This window comes from Oncorhynchus mykiss, chromosome 21 (assembly GCF_057628025.1).
Source record: "Oncorhynchus mykiss isolate SJ-2025 chromosome 21, ASM5762802v1, whole genome shotgun sequence".
NCBI lineage: Eukaryota > Metazoa > Chordata > Actinopteri > Salmoniformes > Salmonidae > Oncorhynchus > Oncorhynchus mykiss.
This window is the reverse complement of record NC_143042.1, coordinates 45,889,062-45,910,046: the sequence shown is the minus strand read 5'-3', so window position 1 is coordinate 45,910,046 and position 20,985 is coordinate 45,889,062. Positions and strand designations below refer to the sequence as shown.

The window sequence follows — 20,985 nt, the reverse complement described above, 5'->3', positions numbered from 1 at the left end:
CGAGTGGAAGAGGAGATAAGAGTGCTGCATTGTTTCCTTACCTACACACATAGGTCATACTGTATTTACCAGCTGAAATACTGTACACTCACCGGACAGTTTATTAGGTACCCCATTCAGGAAAATGGATCGTTCCTACAGACAGTGAGTCACGTGGCCTTGGATTGCTATATAAAGCAGGCGGACAAGCATTCTGTTACTAAGCGAGTTTTGGGCTTGGTATGATCGTCTGTGCCAGGCACGCCGGATCCCGTATCGGGGCTTTTGATGCAGAACAGTGGACGAAAATAGCTTGTTTATGAGAGTGGGTTTAAAAAATGTTTAACTAGGCAAGTCAGTTACCAGGGCAAGTGGGTTAACTACCTTGTTCAGGGGCAGAACAACAGATTGTTACCTTGCACGCACATAATGGAGCACAGGGATTCGATCCAGCAACCTTTTGGTTACTGGCCCAACGCTCTAACAACTAGGCTACCTGCTGCTTCAGGTTGAAGGAGGATGGCAAAAATTGTGGTGTACCGCCATCCAATCTCCAGCAATTGCGCGATGCCATCACATCAGCATGGACAAACATCACTGTGGAATGTTTTTGACTTGTAGAATCCATGCCTCAAAGATATCAGGCTGTTCTGAAGGGACAGGGGGTCCGACCCGGTACTAGATGGATGTACCTAATAAACTGAGTCTATACTTAAACAATAAAGCATGGGGGGTGTGGTATATGACTAATATACCACGGCTAAGGGCTGTTCTTTGGCACGACGCATCCTGGTTACAGCCCTTAGCCGTGGTATATTGGCCATATACCACAAACCCCCAATGTGCCTTATTGCTATTATAAAGTGGTTACCAACGTAGAGCAGTACAAATACATGTTTTGTCATACCCATGGTATACGCTTTCAGCCAATCAGCATTCAGGGCTTCAACCACCCAGTGTATACTCCCATATAATGAGCACGCACATAATGGAGAACATCTGGCCTCCAACCCCACACACTATGGAGAACATCTGACTTCCAACTCCACACACTATGGAGAACATCTGGCTTCCAACTCCACACACTATGGAGAACATCTGGCTTCCAACTCCACACACTATGGAGAACATCTGGCTTCCAACTCCACACACTATGGAGAACATCTGGCTTCCAACTCCACACACTATGGAGAACATCTGGCTTCCAACTCCACACACTATGGAGAACATCTGGCTTCCAACTCCAAACACTATGGAGAACATCTGGCTTCCAACTCCACACCCTATGGAGAACATCTGGCTTCCAACCCCACAGAGGTGAATGTTACACTGGTAGTGATGGTATCTTCTACATCCCTTTGGCTCTCACAATCCTGGGGGTATTTTGTCTGACCAAGACCTGCGGCTGGAAGACAAGGATACAGGTTACAGAGTTATTTGTGTTGATGAAAGCCAGTGGAGACACTAATAGGAAAGTCTGATAATTGAAATGTGTATTTTTATTTCTCCCTACACTAGTCCAGCAGTCAGCCGGCAGAAACACACAAATAACAGAATGCGCATGCACACACTTCACACACGCCTCACACACACACGCCTCTCACCACAAAAAAGACTTGGGTACCAAATAAATATTCTCTTTCTCCAAGCATGATACTAATGTTATATAAAAACATGAACAGAGAACCCAAACCCAACTCAGTCACAGAGTTCTCTGGAGCAAGCTAGGTAAAGGATGGCTTGATCATCGACTTCACATCCTAAAGAATTCCCTCCAATTATTGTTGGTGTTTCCCCTCTATTTCATCATCCCTTGTTCTTTCACTCCCCTTTGTTCCATTAAAAAACAAACGCTCCCCCGCGGCCACACCTTACCAACATGACAGGTCTCCTCCAACGCTACGACTCCTAACTAGTCTGAAGGCATGAGAGCGAGAGCTTCGCACCAACGCCAACCCCTTCTCTGAAAATACTAATCTCTGTTCTTCCTCAGCTTGCTTCCCTCTGCATTCATCAAAACGTCTATGGCGTCTCATAACTACGCATTGTTGAGAAAAGCGTTGTGGTAAACAAGCCTCGAACGTTGCTTTAAGGAATACATCATCACTTCCCCCAACGAGCCATCAGCTCTGACATCATCTGAAGCAGCCGCTTCAGCACGCACAAATTAGTGTTACTGTGCGTTTGCGATGGGTCTTCAATCCCAGATTATTGTTTATTCACTTCGCTTTCTGAGCTCAAATGTCTTGTGTGATGTACGGTGTCTGATGTGTGTGTGTGTCTGAAGTGTGTGTGTGTGTGTGTGTTGTGTTCCCTCCAGGCACATCATTTTAAATGACAGAGGAGCATCCCTCAGGGTTAAAACTGGTGCCCCTGCAGAGAGCAGGGCAGGTAATCCTTCCCAGCCTATTACCTCTAAAAGGGGTTTGGGGCAGGGACTCCTCAGGGCTTTTAGATGCCAGGTCACGATATAACTACTGGTATTATGTTGTTAACATACAATCAAAGATGCAGTGACATTGTGTCTCATATTGCCTCATGGACAAATATCAAGAAAAGTGTGTGTGTTTGTGTGTGTGTGTGTGTGTGTGCGTACGTGCGTGTATAAACGTTTGTCCATCATAGTTCTCAGTGCCACTACCAACCCAGCTTCAGTGTTCTGAACTACTGTGTGTTAACACCATCCCAAACAGTATCTAACTCCTCTCTCTCTCCACTATGGTGAGAGAGCCAACCTAGTCTCTCTCTCCTACTACTCCCCCACACTCAAGTCTCCTCCACGGGGTGCATCATGTGTTACTGATCCAGAACCTTTCTCTAAACCGCCGGGGGCCTTCTCTGATGACACATCAGCTGATCTAGGACCTGTGGAAACCGCGGGAAGCTTTCTCTGATAACACAACAGCAGCAGCAGCCTCTGACGATCCTCCTCCTCCTCTCACACTTTCTCATCGTCTCTCTCTCCCTCTCCACATCTCTCTCTCAACCTCTCTCTCAATGTCTCTCTCTCTCCACACATCTGAGTGTGTAGAAATGCACAAGATGTGTCATGGCTGACAGACACATTGATAGCCACGGGTGAGGATGACACATAGATGCCCAATTTACAAGTCAAATATGTATCGTGCGCTATCTGTGTGGATGGGAGCCAGGGAGAGAGAGATAATGGAAGAGAGAAAGATAGTGAGACAGCAAAAGAAGGAGAGAGTAGGAGAAAGAGACAAAGTAAGAGAAAGGGAGAGCGAGAGAGTAAGAAAGAAAGAGCGAGAGAGTAAGAGAGAGCGAGGCTGTCAGTGTAGTGCAGAACTCTGCAGCCCTGCAGACATACTGAAGCACAGGGACGTGGAATGATGGATGAACATATAGCTAGCTACCTGCCTCCAAACACTAGTCACTGGAATAGAGCCATTCTCACTGCGCTTATCTATCAATCTGACTGTCAGAGGATTACAGCAGCTCAGAGGCAGATGGAGAGATGGAGGACATGGGAATGGGATGAAGTGATCTGTACTGCAAAGGGGAGACATAGCTGAGATTGGAGGAGCAAGCCTAGGTGTGTCCGTGTGTGTGTGTGTGTCTGTGCGCGCGTTTTCCGAGCTGCGCCATCCTTCCCCTACCATTTTTTGCCACGGTTGCCATGGTAACCAGGTCCGGCCAGTGCGTGCTTGTTTAGGGTGTAAAGGCCATGTTGAGACCAGCAGCAGACGCCACAGATAGAAGAAAAGCCCTTGTCTATAAAGACTCAGAGGCTTCTTCACTCAGCCCATACAACCACTCCATGTTGAATTCTAATCACCACAGTACCAATAACAAACTACATCATTGTCATTGATTAATTAATCACGTTTGAGATTAATCCCACGCTCATTCACACAGAACAAATTAAGGACACAAAAGAATGAATAGGTTCTCATATACCGTTGTAATCAGGCCACTGTGGCTTTAAAGTAAGTATCCAGCTCACCTAGATATATTCCTTAAATGTAGTCACATTCTATTCTACTTAAATCTACTCATCATTCCATTCAACTCTATCAAACTAAGGAGGATATTGGAGCTGACTATTAATACACTGTCAGGTGAAAACAATACCAAACCAAATCAAATCTAATTTTATTGGTCACATACACATGGTTAGCAGATGTTATTGCGAGTGTAGCGAAATTCTTGTGCTACTGGTTGACAGTTCAGCATTATCTAACACGTAAAATAGCAATTCCACAACAACTACCTAATACACACAAATCTATGTAAAGGAATGGAATAAGAATATATAAATATATGGATGAGCAGTGACAGAGCAGCATAGACAAGATGCAATAGATGGTATAGAATACCGTATATACATACGAGATGAGTAATGCAAGATATGTAAACATTAAAGTGGCATTATTGAAGTGACTAGTGATCCATTTATTATCTGGCCAATGATTTTAAGTCTGTATGTAGGCAGCAGCCTCTCTGCGTTAGTGATGGCAAATACCACACACAGTGTATGAGAAGTCTTAGGGAAGGACTGGGATAGGGAGGGACTGGGATAGAGAGGAACTGGGATAGAGAGGAACTGGGATAGAGAGGAACTGGGATAGAGAGGGACTGGGATAGAGAGGGACTGGGATAGAGAGGAACTGGGATAGAGAGGAACTGGGATAGAGAGGAACTGGGATAGAGAGGGACTGGGATAGAGAGGAACTGGGATAGAGAGGAACTGGGATAGAGAGGAACTGGGATAGAGAGGAACTGGGATAGAGAGGGACTGGGATAGAGAGGGACTGGGATAGAGAGGAACTGGGATAGGGAGGGACTGGGATAGGGAGAACTGGGATAGAGAGGGACTGGGATAGAGAGGGACTGAGAGAGGGGGACTGGGATAGGGAGAACTGGGATCGAGAGGGACTGGGATCGAGAGGGACTGGGATAGAGAGGGACTGGGATAGAGAGGGACTGGGATAGGGAGAACTGGGATAGAGAGGACAGGGATTGGGTAAACTGGGATAGGGAGGACAGGGATTGGGAGGACTGGGATAGAGAGGGACTGGGACAGGGAAAGACTGGGATAGGAAGGGACTGTGATAGGGAGAACTGGGATAGAGAGGACAGGGATTGGGAGGACTGGGATTGGGAGGACTGGGATAGAGAGGACAGGGATTGGGAGGACTGGGATAGAGAGGACAGGGATTGGGAGGACTGGGATAGAGAGGATAGGGATAGAGAAGACAGGGATTTGGAAAACTGGGATAGAGAGGACAGAGATTGAGAGGACAGGGATTAGACTGGCAGGGTTGACCGAACACAGTATTGGGATGACTTTCAACAGGTAAGGATAATTAATAGACCAACTGTGGAAGAGCAAAAGGGGTTAGAAAGGAAAACAGAGGGTTGATGAGGAAAGAAGAGAAAGAAACAGAGTGGGATATATAGAAAACAAGGAGGGAGGGTCAGCTATTATGAAGACAGTCCCCAGGTACATATCCAACTGGTTATCTGTTAAAGGTGGTCGGTGGAAGGATGGACTTCCTATATTTCATTTGGATAAGAGATGGGACCAATCTGTCATCATCGTTCACACAGCAGGGCTATGGACTTCCTGGATTTAAATTTAAATTCTCTATTGTTGGGGGTGCATCTCAATGCTCTGTCAAAGGCGTACCCTGTACTACAGATCAGGACAGTACACTGACAAGTTCAATCCATATTGCAGCTTTATTCATTTCAGAGCATGAGCAGTGTGACATCATTCAATCATTTGCAGTTGTAACCATCTTTTTCCAACAGAACACTTGTGTGTTTACATGGTGTGCTGATCCACAGTGTGGCTTATTAGGAAAAACCACCCCACCTCTTAATATGCACATTGCATAATACAGTGTAGCTTCAAAACAAGCAACATTTATTATCTTGTGCGCTGTGACACACAGCCGAACAAAATGAATACAAAGTGCCCGGCGCTTCTCAAGCAAAGTGAAGAACAAATAACTGCCGTTGTGTCGGCCATTTTGTCACAATAATGAAGCATGTAATTGTTCTGCACACATTATGCAGAGGCCAATTGAAATATTTACCCTCAAACACTCCTTCTCTGAAGTATTTTGTGTAAACACAACTATTTATTCAGCTTCTCTTATCAGCCGCCTCAAAATAGCAGCTTTTGTAGTTGTTTGTGTGCTGGCATGCACTTCACAGCCCCAAAACACGGCCATGGTTTTTGTAGAATTAGTTTGGCTATCAAATAAAAAGATGTTACACATTTTAGGGATGCCAGTACCATAGAACAACTACAGTACTGAGTAATTTAGAATCTTGTACTAAGGAGAAAGTTAAGATATCGTGACAAATTGCAAAAGGAGGCTTGGCATACTTCTCAGTGGAGCTATAACTAGTGCAAAAACACGGTCTTGTGTTTAGAGAATAACTTAACTATAATTGAGTATTTGATCCAAAAATACATTCTGCCATAGATTTAATAGGACATTTAAACAGGATCATTTTCTTTGCCATGTGCCATCTTTTTCAGATAATACATGTGGCAAAAGAGTAATTTCACAAGTACAGTAGAATTCTACAAGGCAGGCTTTACAAAGCATTTTTCTTCTGTAATGTTGCTGTTCTCAATCTAACAATATGCAGTATTGGCTTACCATAACTCACTATGATAGAAGCATTGTTCAATCTTCTTTAAACACTATTCCATAGGGAAAGCCATCATTGGACCAATTTGAGGGAAAGGGTTGATCAGCAGAAAGATGCAAGCTCAGCAACGAGTCATGATGACGACTGCCTAAACATTGTGTATGTTTTGTCATTTCGCCTTGATAGATCCATCAAAATGTGCAAGTGATCTAAAGGAATAAATAAAAATGTAAACGATAAATTAATTCAGAGAATCTTTGAATATGCATCATGCAATTGGAGGTGCATGATGCACGTTGAAACACTGCCCCCTGCTGTCCATCTTCAGAAAACAGGCCATTTTGACCCTCAGAGTATGCCCTCTTTTTGTGTTTCTGCACATGGGGACCGGAAGTCACTTTATTTGACCTACGTGGTATTCAGTTTTTCTATGTCAAAGGATAGCCTGGAATGCACACTGAATATCACTCGATTTCACTATTGTTTTGCTTGAACGCCGCAATATTATGCATATACTCCAGGCCAGTGGAGGCTGCTGAGGGGAGAACGACTCATAATAATGTCCGGAACAGAGCAAATGGAATGGCAACAAACACCTGGAAACCGTGTGTTTGATACCATTCCACTGATTCTGCTCCAGTCATTACCACGAGCCCGTTCTCCCCAATTAATAAGGTGCCACCAATCTTCTGTTGTCCAGGCTATCCTTGATAAAGTTTTCACCCTGTAGTTCAATGAAAGGGACGTCCGGTCTCCATGTGCAGCAACACACCAAAGAGTGTCAATTATATTGACAAGATAGTCAAGTGACCTCAAAGACGGAAGGCAGGCGGGAGGTGACGAGATCAGGTCGGATCATTCTAGCCAATGAGAGGGCAGATAAACGTATGTGAACAGGCCATAGAGATAGATAGAGGACTCAGCTTTGTATCTGTGCCATTATAGCGTTTGTGACAGCATGGGCAGAACCATTGAGGCTATCTCCATTTTAAAGTAGTGAATTTTGTTCTTCACTGGCTGATTGCTCCTAACTCATAGGAATCCCAGCCCAGTTGACTACTTTAAAATGGTGTAAGCCCTCAATGGCCATGTCCATGCTAAAACAGATTATAGCCACGATGACACCTCTATCTATCCTTATGACAACAGGCACATCTCCGATATAAAGTCATCCACTTATATCAATGCATTCATAGCCTTTGTCAAGGCCCCAGCAACCAGATATTCCAGTTCTCAGGGGAAATGGAAAGAGAGCCTGCTTTTGGATGTTAACAAGGCGACACCAGAGATAGGAATCCCATTGTGAATATGAACGGAGGAAAGTATAATGCCCCACCCAGCAAACTGTCGACCAATCGTGTTCACATTGTCATGCGATTGCTAAAATAATTGTCAGGCAAACCCTTCTCAAAGTCAGGGTGAGTCGAGAAACTTGCCCATTTTCCTTGAATGTACGTAATGTCACGATTCCAAAGCTATACGATATTACTAAAAACAAGTTAACTATCTCACATCTCGGAAAAGATTTGTAATCATCATTGACTCTCTCAACTATCCGACTTCGTAGGCTTGTTTTCATGGGCAGAGTAAAACCTCACTTCCTCTCTGAGCACACCAAACAACCAGCCCTCCCACCACCAGAGATAGAGGAGGAAGCAAAACACCCCACTTGCTATTTTTTTTTGGGGGGGGGGGGTCAAAAAAAGTTAATGAACTAAGTAGACCAGACCCAACTGCTATTGCATTGGTGTCTATGGGAAACACACCCACTTTTTTCCAACAGTAAAAGGCCTGCGTGAACTATCTTCATTTATCCACCATCTTTGACCACCACATGGAATCTGAGCGAGAGCTAGGCTAGCCACATCCTTCCTTTGAGTAGCCTTTAGAGTATAGCTAGCTACCGTCTGTGGCCTGTGGGCATGGAGTGTGATTAAGTGGTGATGCTGTCTAAACTAAACGCACTTTCCTAATATAGAACTACCCCTTTTATGATGATGATATAATTGTGTGTTCATAATTTTCTGATCTTGTAGGAAGTTAATCTAACAAATTGTGATAATTAAAAAAAATGGAAAGAAAACAACAATTTAGCTCTATTTGCCTCAACTTAAAGGCCCTCAGAAAAATGTAGTTGGTCTTGTTTACTTTTTCAGTGGGACTACAAACGGCATAGGTATTACATATTCACCCAATTATATTTTTGCATGGCATTGGAGTTCAGTTCAATGGTGTGGTTGTGTTAAAATCATCCCTGGATACAAAATGGAAGCCAGCAAACTATCAAATCAGAAGGAATAACAAAGTTTAGAAGCCTTTCTTTCCCTCAGAAAGCTTGCAAGCACCAGTCAAAGATAAAAATCATAATTTTTACCAAGTTCTCCCAACCTTAATCATCTTCTTAACATTACGCTTTGATGAACAGGGAAATGCACTCTTTATGGATTTGGATTTAAACAAATGTAATCTCGCATAGGGCTCAAGGTTCTCTGCTCCTTCAGATTTCCCTCAAAGAAAAGGAATCAGTTCAAAGGAGAATCACCAGAACAGAGGCAGATCGGAATGCTAAGAGAAAGTCTGTGTCTATTCTTTATTAATGATGAGGATGGCGTCCTCCCTTGAGGAGTGGAGTGCTTTGGACGAGTGGGGATTCTGATTTAATTACATTTTTACTGCTTCGATGTATTAGGCCTACCCACGCTAAAATCATTTGTCAAATATAGTATAAGAAAAATGTATTTTGTTACTTGAAAGTAGGATTTGGGGGGAAATGTAAAACATTTATTTCTAGCATTAAATGATGATGTACTAAAAGCAAAGTTAAAAGAAAACAGAACAAATACATAAATACTATAGAAATATGCACAGATACCTATAGACGTTCACGTCACATGGCAACAGTGAGAGCCTCAAAGACCTCGGTCGGGTTGGAAGAGCGTCATACATAAAAGGAGTGCTATTCCCTAATTAGTGCACTACTTTTGACCGAGGCTCGTAAGGCGCTGGTTAAAAGTAGTGCACTATATAGGGGATAGGGTGCCATTTGGGATGGAATAATTGCTTTCTGAATTGAGATTCTATGAGGCGTAAGAGTTTTAAAGTGCAAAGTCTCAGAGTAGTACTTAGATGCAGAGCCTTCAGAAAGTATTCACACCCTTTGATTTTTTTCAACATTTGGTTGTGTTACAGCCTGAATTTAAAATGGATTCAATTGAGATGTATCCCTGGCCTACACACAATACCCCATAATGCCAAAGTGGAATTATGTTAACATTTTTTACAAATGAATAACAAACGAAAAGCTGAAATGTCTCGAGTCGATAAGTATTCAACCACTTTGTTATGGCAAGCCTAAATAAGTTCAGGAGTAAAAATGTGCTTAACAACTCATCATAATTAGTTACATGGACTCACTGTGTGCAAGAATAATGGTTAACATGTTAACATGAAAGACCAGGGAGGTTGGTAGATGGGTGAAAAAAAAAAGCAGACATTGAATATCCCTTTGCGCATGGTGAAGTTATTAATTACATTTCAGACGGTGTATCAATACACCAAGTTAGTACAAAAGTACTGGCATCCTTCTGAACTCAGAAAAATATATATTTAATCCATTTTGAATTGAGGCTGTAACTCAATAAAATGTGGAGTAAATCAGGGGGTATGAATACTTTCTGAAGGCAAGAGTCATTTAATGATAACGTCTCTAGAAACGTAAAGGCACTGCATTTTGGAGTCAGATTTGCAGAGCTAATTTGCATGTTTAGACCTCACAACTAGAAATAGCCTCAATTCTGAAACAGTTTTCCACCTTTTACATATAGCGTGAGTTGGGGGAGCACTTTCCTCTGTCACGGTAGTATGGGTGTTCCTGACTATTGCTAGCAATAGTGGATCCAACTAGGCTAACATATTACAAGTTGTGCAATCATTGGGACATGTAGCCTATTTGAATCGTTATGGAATGCAGACCATACGTCGCAATTTAAACCTGGAGCACGGTTCCCGACGACTGGACCGTTGTCATCAAAGTATCATTGATACTTAATATTCTGAACTGTTCTCTCCATATATTCTAGTGTGTATGTCGAGAAAAGTAAAAAGGTTCACCAAATTTAAAGGGATGGCTTTGTATTGAATGTTTAATTTAATTTCAGCGTTTAAATTAAAATGTATTTAGTGCGCGTAAAGCAACCACGCCTGCAAAGCCCGTTACTGCACCTGCATAAAAGTACGTTTGAATACCAACTACTGAGAAGTGAGTAGGAAAGGTGTGCACAGGAAAGGTGTACATTTCCTAAATCTGAATCGAGCTCATACTGAGTTGGCTGCAGCATATTATTACATTACAGTCCGTCTAAATGTCTGGCTCAGATACTTAAAGGATTGCTGTAAAGAAAAATCATTTTGGGACTATGTCAACAATGGACTAATGAAACAAATACCCCAAAACTATTTTTGGTGTGTAGTTTTCCTTTAGGGCAGTGAATATGCACTGCAGAACTTGCCATTTAGTTACACTGCATTGAATATCTGAGCCAGGCATATACAGTCATCTCCAGAATTATTGGCACACTTGATAAAAATGAGCAAAAAAGACTATATAATAAATAATCACAATAAGTTATGCTAATACATTTGCTCAGAGAAACACATTTTGTTTAACAAGTAATACAAACTGGTACCCCTTATAAATAAAACAAAACGTAATCTGTGTTAACATTTTACTGGATTGTGGCTTTCCATGGATTCCGGTTTCACTGGGGTTTAAACATCTGGTAAAACGCATGAAAAATCAGTGTCATTCATCACCAAGGTGAACTGCAAGGAAGTCACAAATGAAGAGACGAATGGTTGTTGACTTTCACAAAATCAGGCATTGGGTGCAATGAAGCAGTTTAAAACGACAGGAAGTGGTAAACTTACAATGAAGCAGTTTAAAACGACAGGAAGTGGTAAACTTACAATGAAGCAGTTTAAAACGACAGGAAGTGGTAAACTTACAATGAAGCAGTTTAAAACGACAGGAACGACAGTAAACTTACATTGGAGAGGAGACAATTGCATCTTGTCCCCACGCAGTGAGGAAGATGGTTCGGGAGGCTAAGAAAAGTCCAAGGGCCACAGTTGGAGAATTACAGAACTTGGTCACATCTTGGGGTCTCCAAATCTACAATTAGACCCCACCTCCATGCCAATAGTCTATTTAGAAGGGTTGCCATAAAAAGCCTTTATTGACAGCAACCAACACATGTAAAGGCCTGGAGTTTGCTAAATGGCATTGGCAATTAAATTGGAACCGGGTGCTATGGTCAGACGACATGAAAATAGTCCTGAACTCTACCAAGTACCAGAACATATTAACCAAGAACCTGGTTGCTTCTGCCAGGAGGCTGAAACTTGGCTGCAAGTGGATCTTCCAGCAAGACAATAACCCAAGCACAAAAAAATCTAAATCCACAAAGAAATGTTGCAATGGCCATCTCAGTCTCCAGACTTGAATCCCAGTGAAAATCTGTGGTTTGAAGAGGGCAGTCCATAAGTGCAGACCGAAGGATCTAGAAAGAGTCTGTATGGAGGAATGGTCTAAAATCCCTCCCAATGTGCTATCCAATCTCATAAAACATTAGAGAGAAAGCCAAAGTGCTGTCATCCTCGCAGAAGTATTGAAAACAGCAATGTCAAAAAACTTTTTTGTTAAAACACTTTTGTTAGACAAAATATTTTTCTCTGAGCAAAGTATTAGTATAACACAGTAAATTGTCCAATTTTTATGAGTGTACAATACAGCTCAGTATTTGTATTATATACGGTATTCTTTGCTCATCTTTATCAAGGGTGCCAATCCTTATGGAGGTGACTGTGTCTGAGTGTCTGGGGTTCTCTTTTGTTTCAGGGGAACATGCATTTCTACCTGGTCTGTCTTTACAAAATGGCACTGGGTTAGTCACAACGTAAGCGAGGCGATGTGAGACAAAGCACTGACCATGAAGAACAAAAACCCACCCTCACTCTGATGTGTGTATGTGTGTGTGTGTGTGTGTAACATATGGGTCAGTGAACACACACACTGCTCCTCACCCCATGTATAACCTGTGTATCTGAAAAGCATTGGGCTTCACAACTGCCACACCATATAAATGTGCACGGTCACACAGAAAAAGTGGGAAAGATGAAGACTGCTGATCCTTTCACGTGTCTAACACACTGCACCGCGGAGGAAGCATATAGCCTACAAATAGCCTATTTCCCATTTAAATGATTTGTGCAGCTTGATATTCTACAGATATTTGTTGTGGCATTAACTAAATCTATTGTGTAGCTTTACTTCAAGAGATGTTCTATAGCTATTCACAGTTAGACTATTTTTGAAAAGTTCCCTGCAAGCCAAAATGTTGAATAAAATTATATTTCAATTTCCCTAGCCGGTTGTCTGTGTGGTTAGTCCATACGCAGCTGGTAACAAAACATCCACAGCAAAGTATTATTAAACAGACTTTCCAAACAGGGATCTGCTTTAGGTAACCTTCCTTACAGGTGACAGGTCACTTCTTCTCTGCTCACCACAAAATAAAAGTCCTGCATGTGCACCATATGTGGGCAGCAATCCATGCGCACAAGGCTTTTTGGGGACTTTTATTTTTACACGAGGTGTAGAGAGGAAGTGTAGCTACACTTTCTAGGAAAATACATGAATATATATATATATATATATATAAAAATGAATGGACTTGGATTAATATATGGATTAATTATTGCTAGCTTTTCATTTGAAAAACCCCAAAGGCAAATAACAAAACCACACATCTCAGGGTTGTGTTACATTTTATTTGGTCTCGTTTTCTTTTTGAGTGTTTCCTTTATGTTTTTCCACAGGTTAAACTGTGGAAAAAACAAGTACATACATTCTCACACATACACACAAACACGCCTCTGATGCACAACAATAAAATAGTTTTTGATTAGGCCCAGCCCAGTGCGGATTTCACAAACAACTCAACAAATGACGACATCCTCTCAAAGCCCAACGACAAACTCATATGAACAGAAACCAAGGGCTCTATTCAATTCCTATTGCCAAGCTGAAATTTAAAGGCAATGTTCCCACGTTGGCGGAGACAGCATTCCAGGTAAATGCTGCATATGTCGGCTCACTCAGAAATTACCTTTAAATTTCTATTCGCAAAATCTGTAACGCTTCAGCGATACAGACTGAATAGAGCCCCAAATCTGGGAAAATGTACTGCTTTGAGGAAACGCAACATAATACTCATCACATAGCCTATGTTTTGAAGAAAGCAAATATATATTCTACAAAAGACAGGGAGGAGGTCACAAAATGTCCACTGTTGTCAAGACATATTTCAGTCAAACTGAAGACCTCATCTCTACTAGGTTGATAGCAGTCTATCAGTATGGGTGCCTCGAATGGATCTCCGGTTGGGATCTTGTTCAATGTACAAGTCAGAAGGATATCGCTCGAAAAATATTTATGGCTAGAGAGATTTTACAGAACCATTTGGTTCAATTTGGAAGCAGGAACGTCAGAGTTTTCCCCCACTGAAGCACCCATACTGTTCCATCTTAAATACTCAACTGAAAACCTAATAGTGAAATACAATTAAAAACTATGTCATCCCAAAAATATGAAGCAATCAAGCATCCTAACGTAGACAGTCTCTGGCCCTCTTCAAAATGTTTTAAGTCCAGTGTTTAAAATAGAAAAAGGGCCATTATAAAAATAGGATATCCTATCACTTGTCACCCTATATAAAACTCCATAGCAAGCTGATGGGAGCTGGTCATAGTAAGGAATACTACAGTGTATTTGGAAAGTATTCAGACCCCTTCCCTTGTTTCTAATTTTGTTACGTTACAGCCTTTTTCTAAAATGGATTAAATACATTTTCCCCCTCAATCTACACACAATACCCCATTGTGTGTAGATTGTAACGTAACAAAATGTTGGAATACTTTCCAAATGCACTGTGTACAGTACTGTGATTATCTGAGTGTGAGTCCGAAAATATCAGAGGGAATTGCACCATCCAAATCATCTTTTATAGGTTACTTATTGTTTGACGATTTTGATTAAATTAGTCCATTTAAGCAGGACTTTAGGGAGATGACCTATACCAACAAATACCCCCCACGTATCTTGCATCTGAACTGTTTACTCAAATAAACCGAAAAGACAAGAGAGAGAAATCAGATACTTCATTTATCGGAATCAGTCTAATTCAGATTGACAGGGTAAACGTCTCTGACAGCTCCATCAGAGATATTCTAATTTGGTTTATTCAATTGATGTGTTCCATATGCTTTTGTGTAAGGACTTGCCTAGTTAAATAAAAGTTCAGATTTGTTCAGTTCAGTTCATAAAGTGTGGGAGAACGACGCATGGGCCAATCTGTGGTTATTTAGTTCCAAGGTCTAGATGCGTCTCCTCCGTAGCCAAACTGCTCTTATTATTGTCCTGTTTGACTATTGACCGAGTGTAAGAAAGAAAGCCGTTACCTGTATGAGCAATTAACAAAGATGTGTCAAAAGCACATGCATGTGTAATTGTTTAGTCTACAGCCAATCGCTTCCTCTAAAGTGTACTATATTTTGAATCCTCCCTGTGTGTGTGTATATATATATATTTTTTCAACCTTTATTTAACTAGGCAAGCCAGTTAAGAACAAATTCTTATTTACAATGACAGCCTGCCCTGGCCAAACCCGGATGACGTTGGGCCAATGTGTTGCAGCCTGGATTCAATCCAGGGACTGTAGTGACGCCTCTTGCACTGAGATGCAGTGCCTTAGACCGCTGAGCCACTCGGGAGCCCAAGTGTGGTTCTCTAGTGTGGTTGTCTTGGAAACAAATCTGCCTCATTTATTTGACTTAGGCATCTTAACTGTTATCATTTGAACGAGAGGACAACCGATTGTGACCTTGAAGAGCATTCAGACGAAAACAGATGAGAAATAGGCTTAAGAGCTGGCTTCAGAACTAGACGACGCCTGGTATTGGCTTAGCCTCACACATTGTTGGCTCCCTAGAGACTATTTTCCCCCACGGTTGGTAAAGGTAATCTTTAATCATTTTGTTTGACAACATCATGCAGAACAAAAGTACATGACAGGTGTTCACAAAGAGACATAATCCCCCTCTGGTAATAATAGCTGGGTACGAGAGGGTGGAAATGGAGTCCATAAATCGGGTTTATTTGAATGAACGTCTAATTCATTCAGTCCAGGTAAGTAGCGAGGATGCTGGGTAAATGAGCCGCGTCCGGCCCTAAATCTCCACTAACGATGAAGGAGAGGGCGAGCATGCCTTGGCTGAGGCAGGAAGCAATTACCGTAATAGACCCGTTGCGATTTGTTAAGTGAAAATAAAAGAGCTTCAATAATTTGGTTATGTTACTAACTGATACACCTCAAGGCTTGACACAAATGGACAAAGTATGCATGAATGAAGCCAGTATTTGTCCTAGAGACCTAACATGGTCTATTGGCTTACTTTCCTCTCCTCCTCTGCAAAGTTCTGTTTCATTCAGGCCTGTCAGCACGGATGGGGGGACACCGATTCGCCATGACGGATGAGGCAATGCCTGAAAGGGCGGCGCGTCACAAACAACTCGTCAGGAGATTCTTATTGGAGCGCCGCCTGTCATCCGCATCAATCAAGGGACCAGCGGCGCGACCCGACAGCGGTCTAGGAGCGCTCAAGGAATCTAGTTTCCTGTCCAAAAACCTGTCATCACCATGACCAGGTTAGAAGACCATGGAGATAATCAAAAGAGAGAAACAAGGGCGGAGGGTTTTTTTCTTTCAATTGGGTTAAGGCCAGGGAGATAAGGTAGACTTTTGATTCTATTCAGACATCCTGAGTGAATTTGAATTGTGTACAACCGAAAGGTCATCCCAAAGTTTATCGTCTAATGACCTTTGCACCGTATGGAACAGCAGGGACTGTGAAGAGACACAAACACAGGCACAAACACACATGGATTTTGTACTGTAGATAAGTGGCAGTGGAGAAAGTGCCTGAGGGGGCACACACTTAATGTGTTGTGAATGTATTGTATCGTTTTAACTGCCTTAATTTGGCTGGACCCTGGGAAGAGTCCATCTAAGGCAGCAGCTAATGGGGATCCATAATAAATACAAATACAGCTAGTTATTTCAAGAAAATTGTAAATGTTCAATCTCACTGCCAGTGTAGTATGACACCCAACATGAAGGGGAGATTCCACTGTCTCTGCTTGTCTGATGGCTTGCCAAGATCAAAACAGATCCTCAAACTGATCACTCTGACTCTTGACCCTAAAACAATCAAACGAAGTCAAACTGATCATCTACACAAGATCATCACATAGGTGGATAGTGACTGTGCCCTTAGTAAAGCAAACATACAACTTCACAAAAATGTAGAGAGGCATAAGTTGAGTAAACTCTATTTGGGGTTATCTGTGCACTACACTACACTACAGCTTCTAAAGGGTTGGACACATCCGACTGGCAGAGTGTGGTCTAAAGGATATCACAGATAAGACCTTGAAGAACTGAGACGGACATGAGGGCTTGGACCGAGACAGACTGACACATGACGAGACAGACGGACAGGCAGCAATACCGATGCTCTTCAGTTTCATCCCAATAGTATTACAGGGGTTGTCTGTTGACTTGTATGTTGAGGCTAAAGTGCAGGGGTCTTGTATGGACTAGTATAGTAGGCAATAACACACCTGCCACAGCTTTAGATGACTCTGTGATGGGAGAGGGAAAAGCCAGGGGCGCAGAGCAGAGGAGCTGCTCTATATTCAAAGGCACCCTATTCCATATATGTACACTAGTTTTTTGGCAGGCATTCACACACACCGTGGGGTGTTGGGTTGGAACACAAGTCAGTACAATAAGGGTGTATTTGAGCATTCAGTGTCACAGGGCACTGCATGGATGGTTTACAAATCTACAAACTAAACCTAGAAAGGACCCTTTTGAAATACCAATTTGTAATACTATGAATGGGAATAAAATTACTTTTTGCAATTGACTTTTATAATCCTAAACATCCTTGGCCATTTCCTTGTCCTTTGGTGATGACTAGACCACTCCGACTCAGAGTTGCACTGGACTGCCCTTATCGACTCAGACATTGACACCGCTAGCTGTTTATTTCCAATAATCACAATTGAAATTCCATAGTACACGTATCTTCGCCTGGAATGAATGCTCACTTTCTGTTCTTTATCGGATATGAAATGACAGACCGATTTGCGGTTGACATATACTGTAGTCTCAGGCCACACCTGCCTCTCAAACAAATCTCAATAAGAACGATGACAAAGATCAAAGATGATATGTCTCTAAGTAGTTATGTGCACATCACATAGGGGGAGAGGTAGAGAGGGGAGGCACCTTGTAGGTTGAGATGCAGTCCAGTCAGTAGTCAATGGCGTGAAGCGAAAACGGACCCAATCTCTTTGGATCAAGAGAGGAGCAGTTTGCCTGACCTGAGAAGAAGGGGGATATAAGTGGTGGGTAAGGCTAGGAGTCTCTGCTGACCATCTGACCTGACCAGGAACGAAGTACTCTGTGCCCCTGGTCCCGCGACCTGACCAGGAACGAAGAACTCTGGGCCCCTGGTCCCGCAACCTGACCAGGAACGAAGAACTCTGTGCCCCTGGTCCCGCGACCTGACCAGGAACGAAGAACTCTGGGCCCCTGGTCCCGCGACCTGACCAGGAACGAAGAACTCTGGGCCCCTGGTCATGTCCATTGGTCAGGAAAAACTCCAAGCCCTTATAATGAGGCATTGCTCTAAAGGGGGCAGGCTTCTGTATCATCTGGAATCGCATTAAAGGGGACTCCTGCCGTGGATGCGATATCGAACAGCACTGCTTAAATCCCTTTAAAGAACCCGACTCATTTAGTCTAAACTTTATGTTGGGGGAAATGTATCAATTAGGCAAATATCTCCATGTTAATAAATTAACCCTGTCCTTATCACAATCCTAATTAATATTATCACTCAGTTCGTCAGCACAGTCATTAAGACTAATTACAAAGCTTGCCACTTGGGTAAACTCTCTTCCCCTAGAACGAAACAGCCATTGGATTCTAATGGCACGTTTTCTTGTGAGAGGATATCAATTTGTTTGCAGGTTATTATACTGTAGCTTCCCTTCTAACATGCCAATTAGTCACTAAGAAATGAGTGTAATATTCAGTGATCCTCTTTAAGTTGCTACTTCCAGGATTTCATCCAATCAAGATTTAACAGTATTCCCATGTTGGACTGGACAGAACCAATCCTGGTAGATAATACTGGACAAATGGGGGAGGGGCTATAGTTATGCACCCTACCACACTGTAAGGGCAAACATGTATAATGCTGTGGGCTGAAGCAGTCACATTCTTTGCCACATGAACGGAATGTGCTTTGAGGCGCCTCTAGTCCACCCAGGCTTTGTCGCCTGCTGACCTGCCAAATAATTCAGTCGCATTTTGGGAATGTGGTCAGAATGTTATTGGAATGTTATCTTTTTCCTGTTGGAATGCCTGGGTCCTGGGTTTGTTTGGCTTTAATATCCAGAGGATCTCTAAGGAATTATCGATTGGATGATATGGCACCTCTGTAGCCATACTTGGAGTACTCTCTCACATAGACCCATCACACGGTATTTATTGCAGAGAGAGACAAACACGCTTGAGAATTTGTTTGTTTGTCGAGGGTAAGACCAGAATCGTCGTCATATCTTGCACCTAGCTTCACTTAGCTCCTAGTCCTTGCACCTTTAAGCCAAATCATAGAAAATAGGTTCTGAAGTAGGTTCACCACTCAAGACCAGAAACCTTTTAAAATGCTTTATAAAGCAAATTGCACTCTAAATGTCCAAGGCCCTGAATGCTTACAGAGCCACAGATAAAGCAAGCTGCTGTTTCCAGCTTCATATTATCCACACACTTCAAAAAAGTAGTAAGAGACACGAGTGGAAGCGATAGAGGGACGTCTGATTGAGTCTGGAGAAGCCCACCGATCGGACTCTCCAAAATAGATGTGAGAGAGAAATCCTCTGGAATGAAATGGGCATCAGACGTTGGTTTGTTGTGCACAGAAATCCACTCCCACAATCCATTGTCACGGAGCTAGATGGCAGGCAGGCTTAGCTTCCTTGTTGGTTTCTAAGGCAACACGAAACCACTCCACTGTTTGGGCACCCCATTTCCCCTAAAGGGGAGCATGCATGAGTGTCATTTTTGTTTTGAATAGGACTCCAAATCCTCCTCATTCCTAACACAGGATATACACAACCTGTACCTGTCCATTTAGCGGGCTGGGGGCCGCATTCCTTAAAAAATATGCTTCTATAAACTCTGTGCTATGAGAAAGGCAAGGCCAGGGTTGGAGGTTTAGTTTAGAAGCGATCGTCTCTGGGTTGCGTGGGGGACTTGAAGGGCTTGAGTCCCAGAGTCCTCCCGGGTCGCGTCTTCTCTTTGGTGACCTCCAGGGACTTGACCCCGACCCCACACACCGCCGCCCAGCCCAGGTCAATAAGCGGCGAGTCGGCCGGGTTCAGAGGCGCCACCCGGAACGTGGGCAGGGTTGGGGACCCGTTGGTGGAGCAGGGTGCCGAGCGGGAGGTTGGGAACGGTGGCGAGAAGGGGTCAAAGGGCGAGGGCGTGTCGGGCGTAATGCCTGACAATGGGTCGGCTCTCAGGGAGAATGGGTCGCAGTCCGGGGAGGGGAAGGGGTCACAGTTCGTGAAGGGGTTGGTGGGCGAGGGCTGGTACCCCAATGGGTGGCTATCTGACCGCCGAGGGCTGCGGGCACCACCGAACACCCCGCCACCGCCCCCAGCAGAGACAAAGCTCCAGGGGTCGATGCGGGGTCGGATGGGGGAGGGGCGCGGGCGGGGGATGACGTTGACCTCCAGGCGACGTGTTTTGGGGCTCCAGAGGCGAGGGTCAGGGAAAAGGGAGAAGGGGACCGCCAAGGGATTGTCTTCTGACTCCAGACTGTCCTGGCACATGGGGAGGTCCAGGCCTGAGAGAGAGAGAGCAGATTAGATGAGTGGAACACAGAGATGATAATAAATATGTTACGTAACAATGAATTAAAACAGGTCTCGGAAGACTGAAGCATCAAAATCTACCACACGCCCCAAACAGGTTGCTAAGAGACAGGAAAATAAATAACAATTTCCCTGACAGCTTAGCTAATATAAACCACATATCACATAAATCACATAAATGGCAATTGACTAAGTGTGCAGACATTTTCGTCTTAGTCTTGTATTACAGACTGACAAAAACCTCACTTTCAGTGATGGAAATTACACCATACTGGGGCATTGAATAAGCACTGAAGCGAGATCAGCTT

The 20,985-nt window shown here is 43.1% G+C and overlaps 1 protein-coding gene across 1 annotated transcript in view; it reads right to left on the bottom strand.

Moving 5' to 3' along the window:
* Positions 1-13,417: 13,417 nt before the first annotated feature.
* The window catches only part of LOC110500695 (mitogen-activated protein kinase kinase kinase 11), a 46,348-nt gene continuing 38,780 nt past the window's right edge, over positions 13,418-20,985 (bottom strand). The window contains exon 11 of the mRNA XM_090214785.1: positions 13,418-20,649. Coding sequence (XP_090070911.1) covers positions 20,021-20,649 — 629 coding nt within the window. The 3' untranslated portion in view covers positions 13,418-20,020. The remainder of the gene's footprint in view (positions 20,650-20,985) is intronic.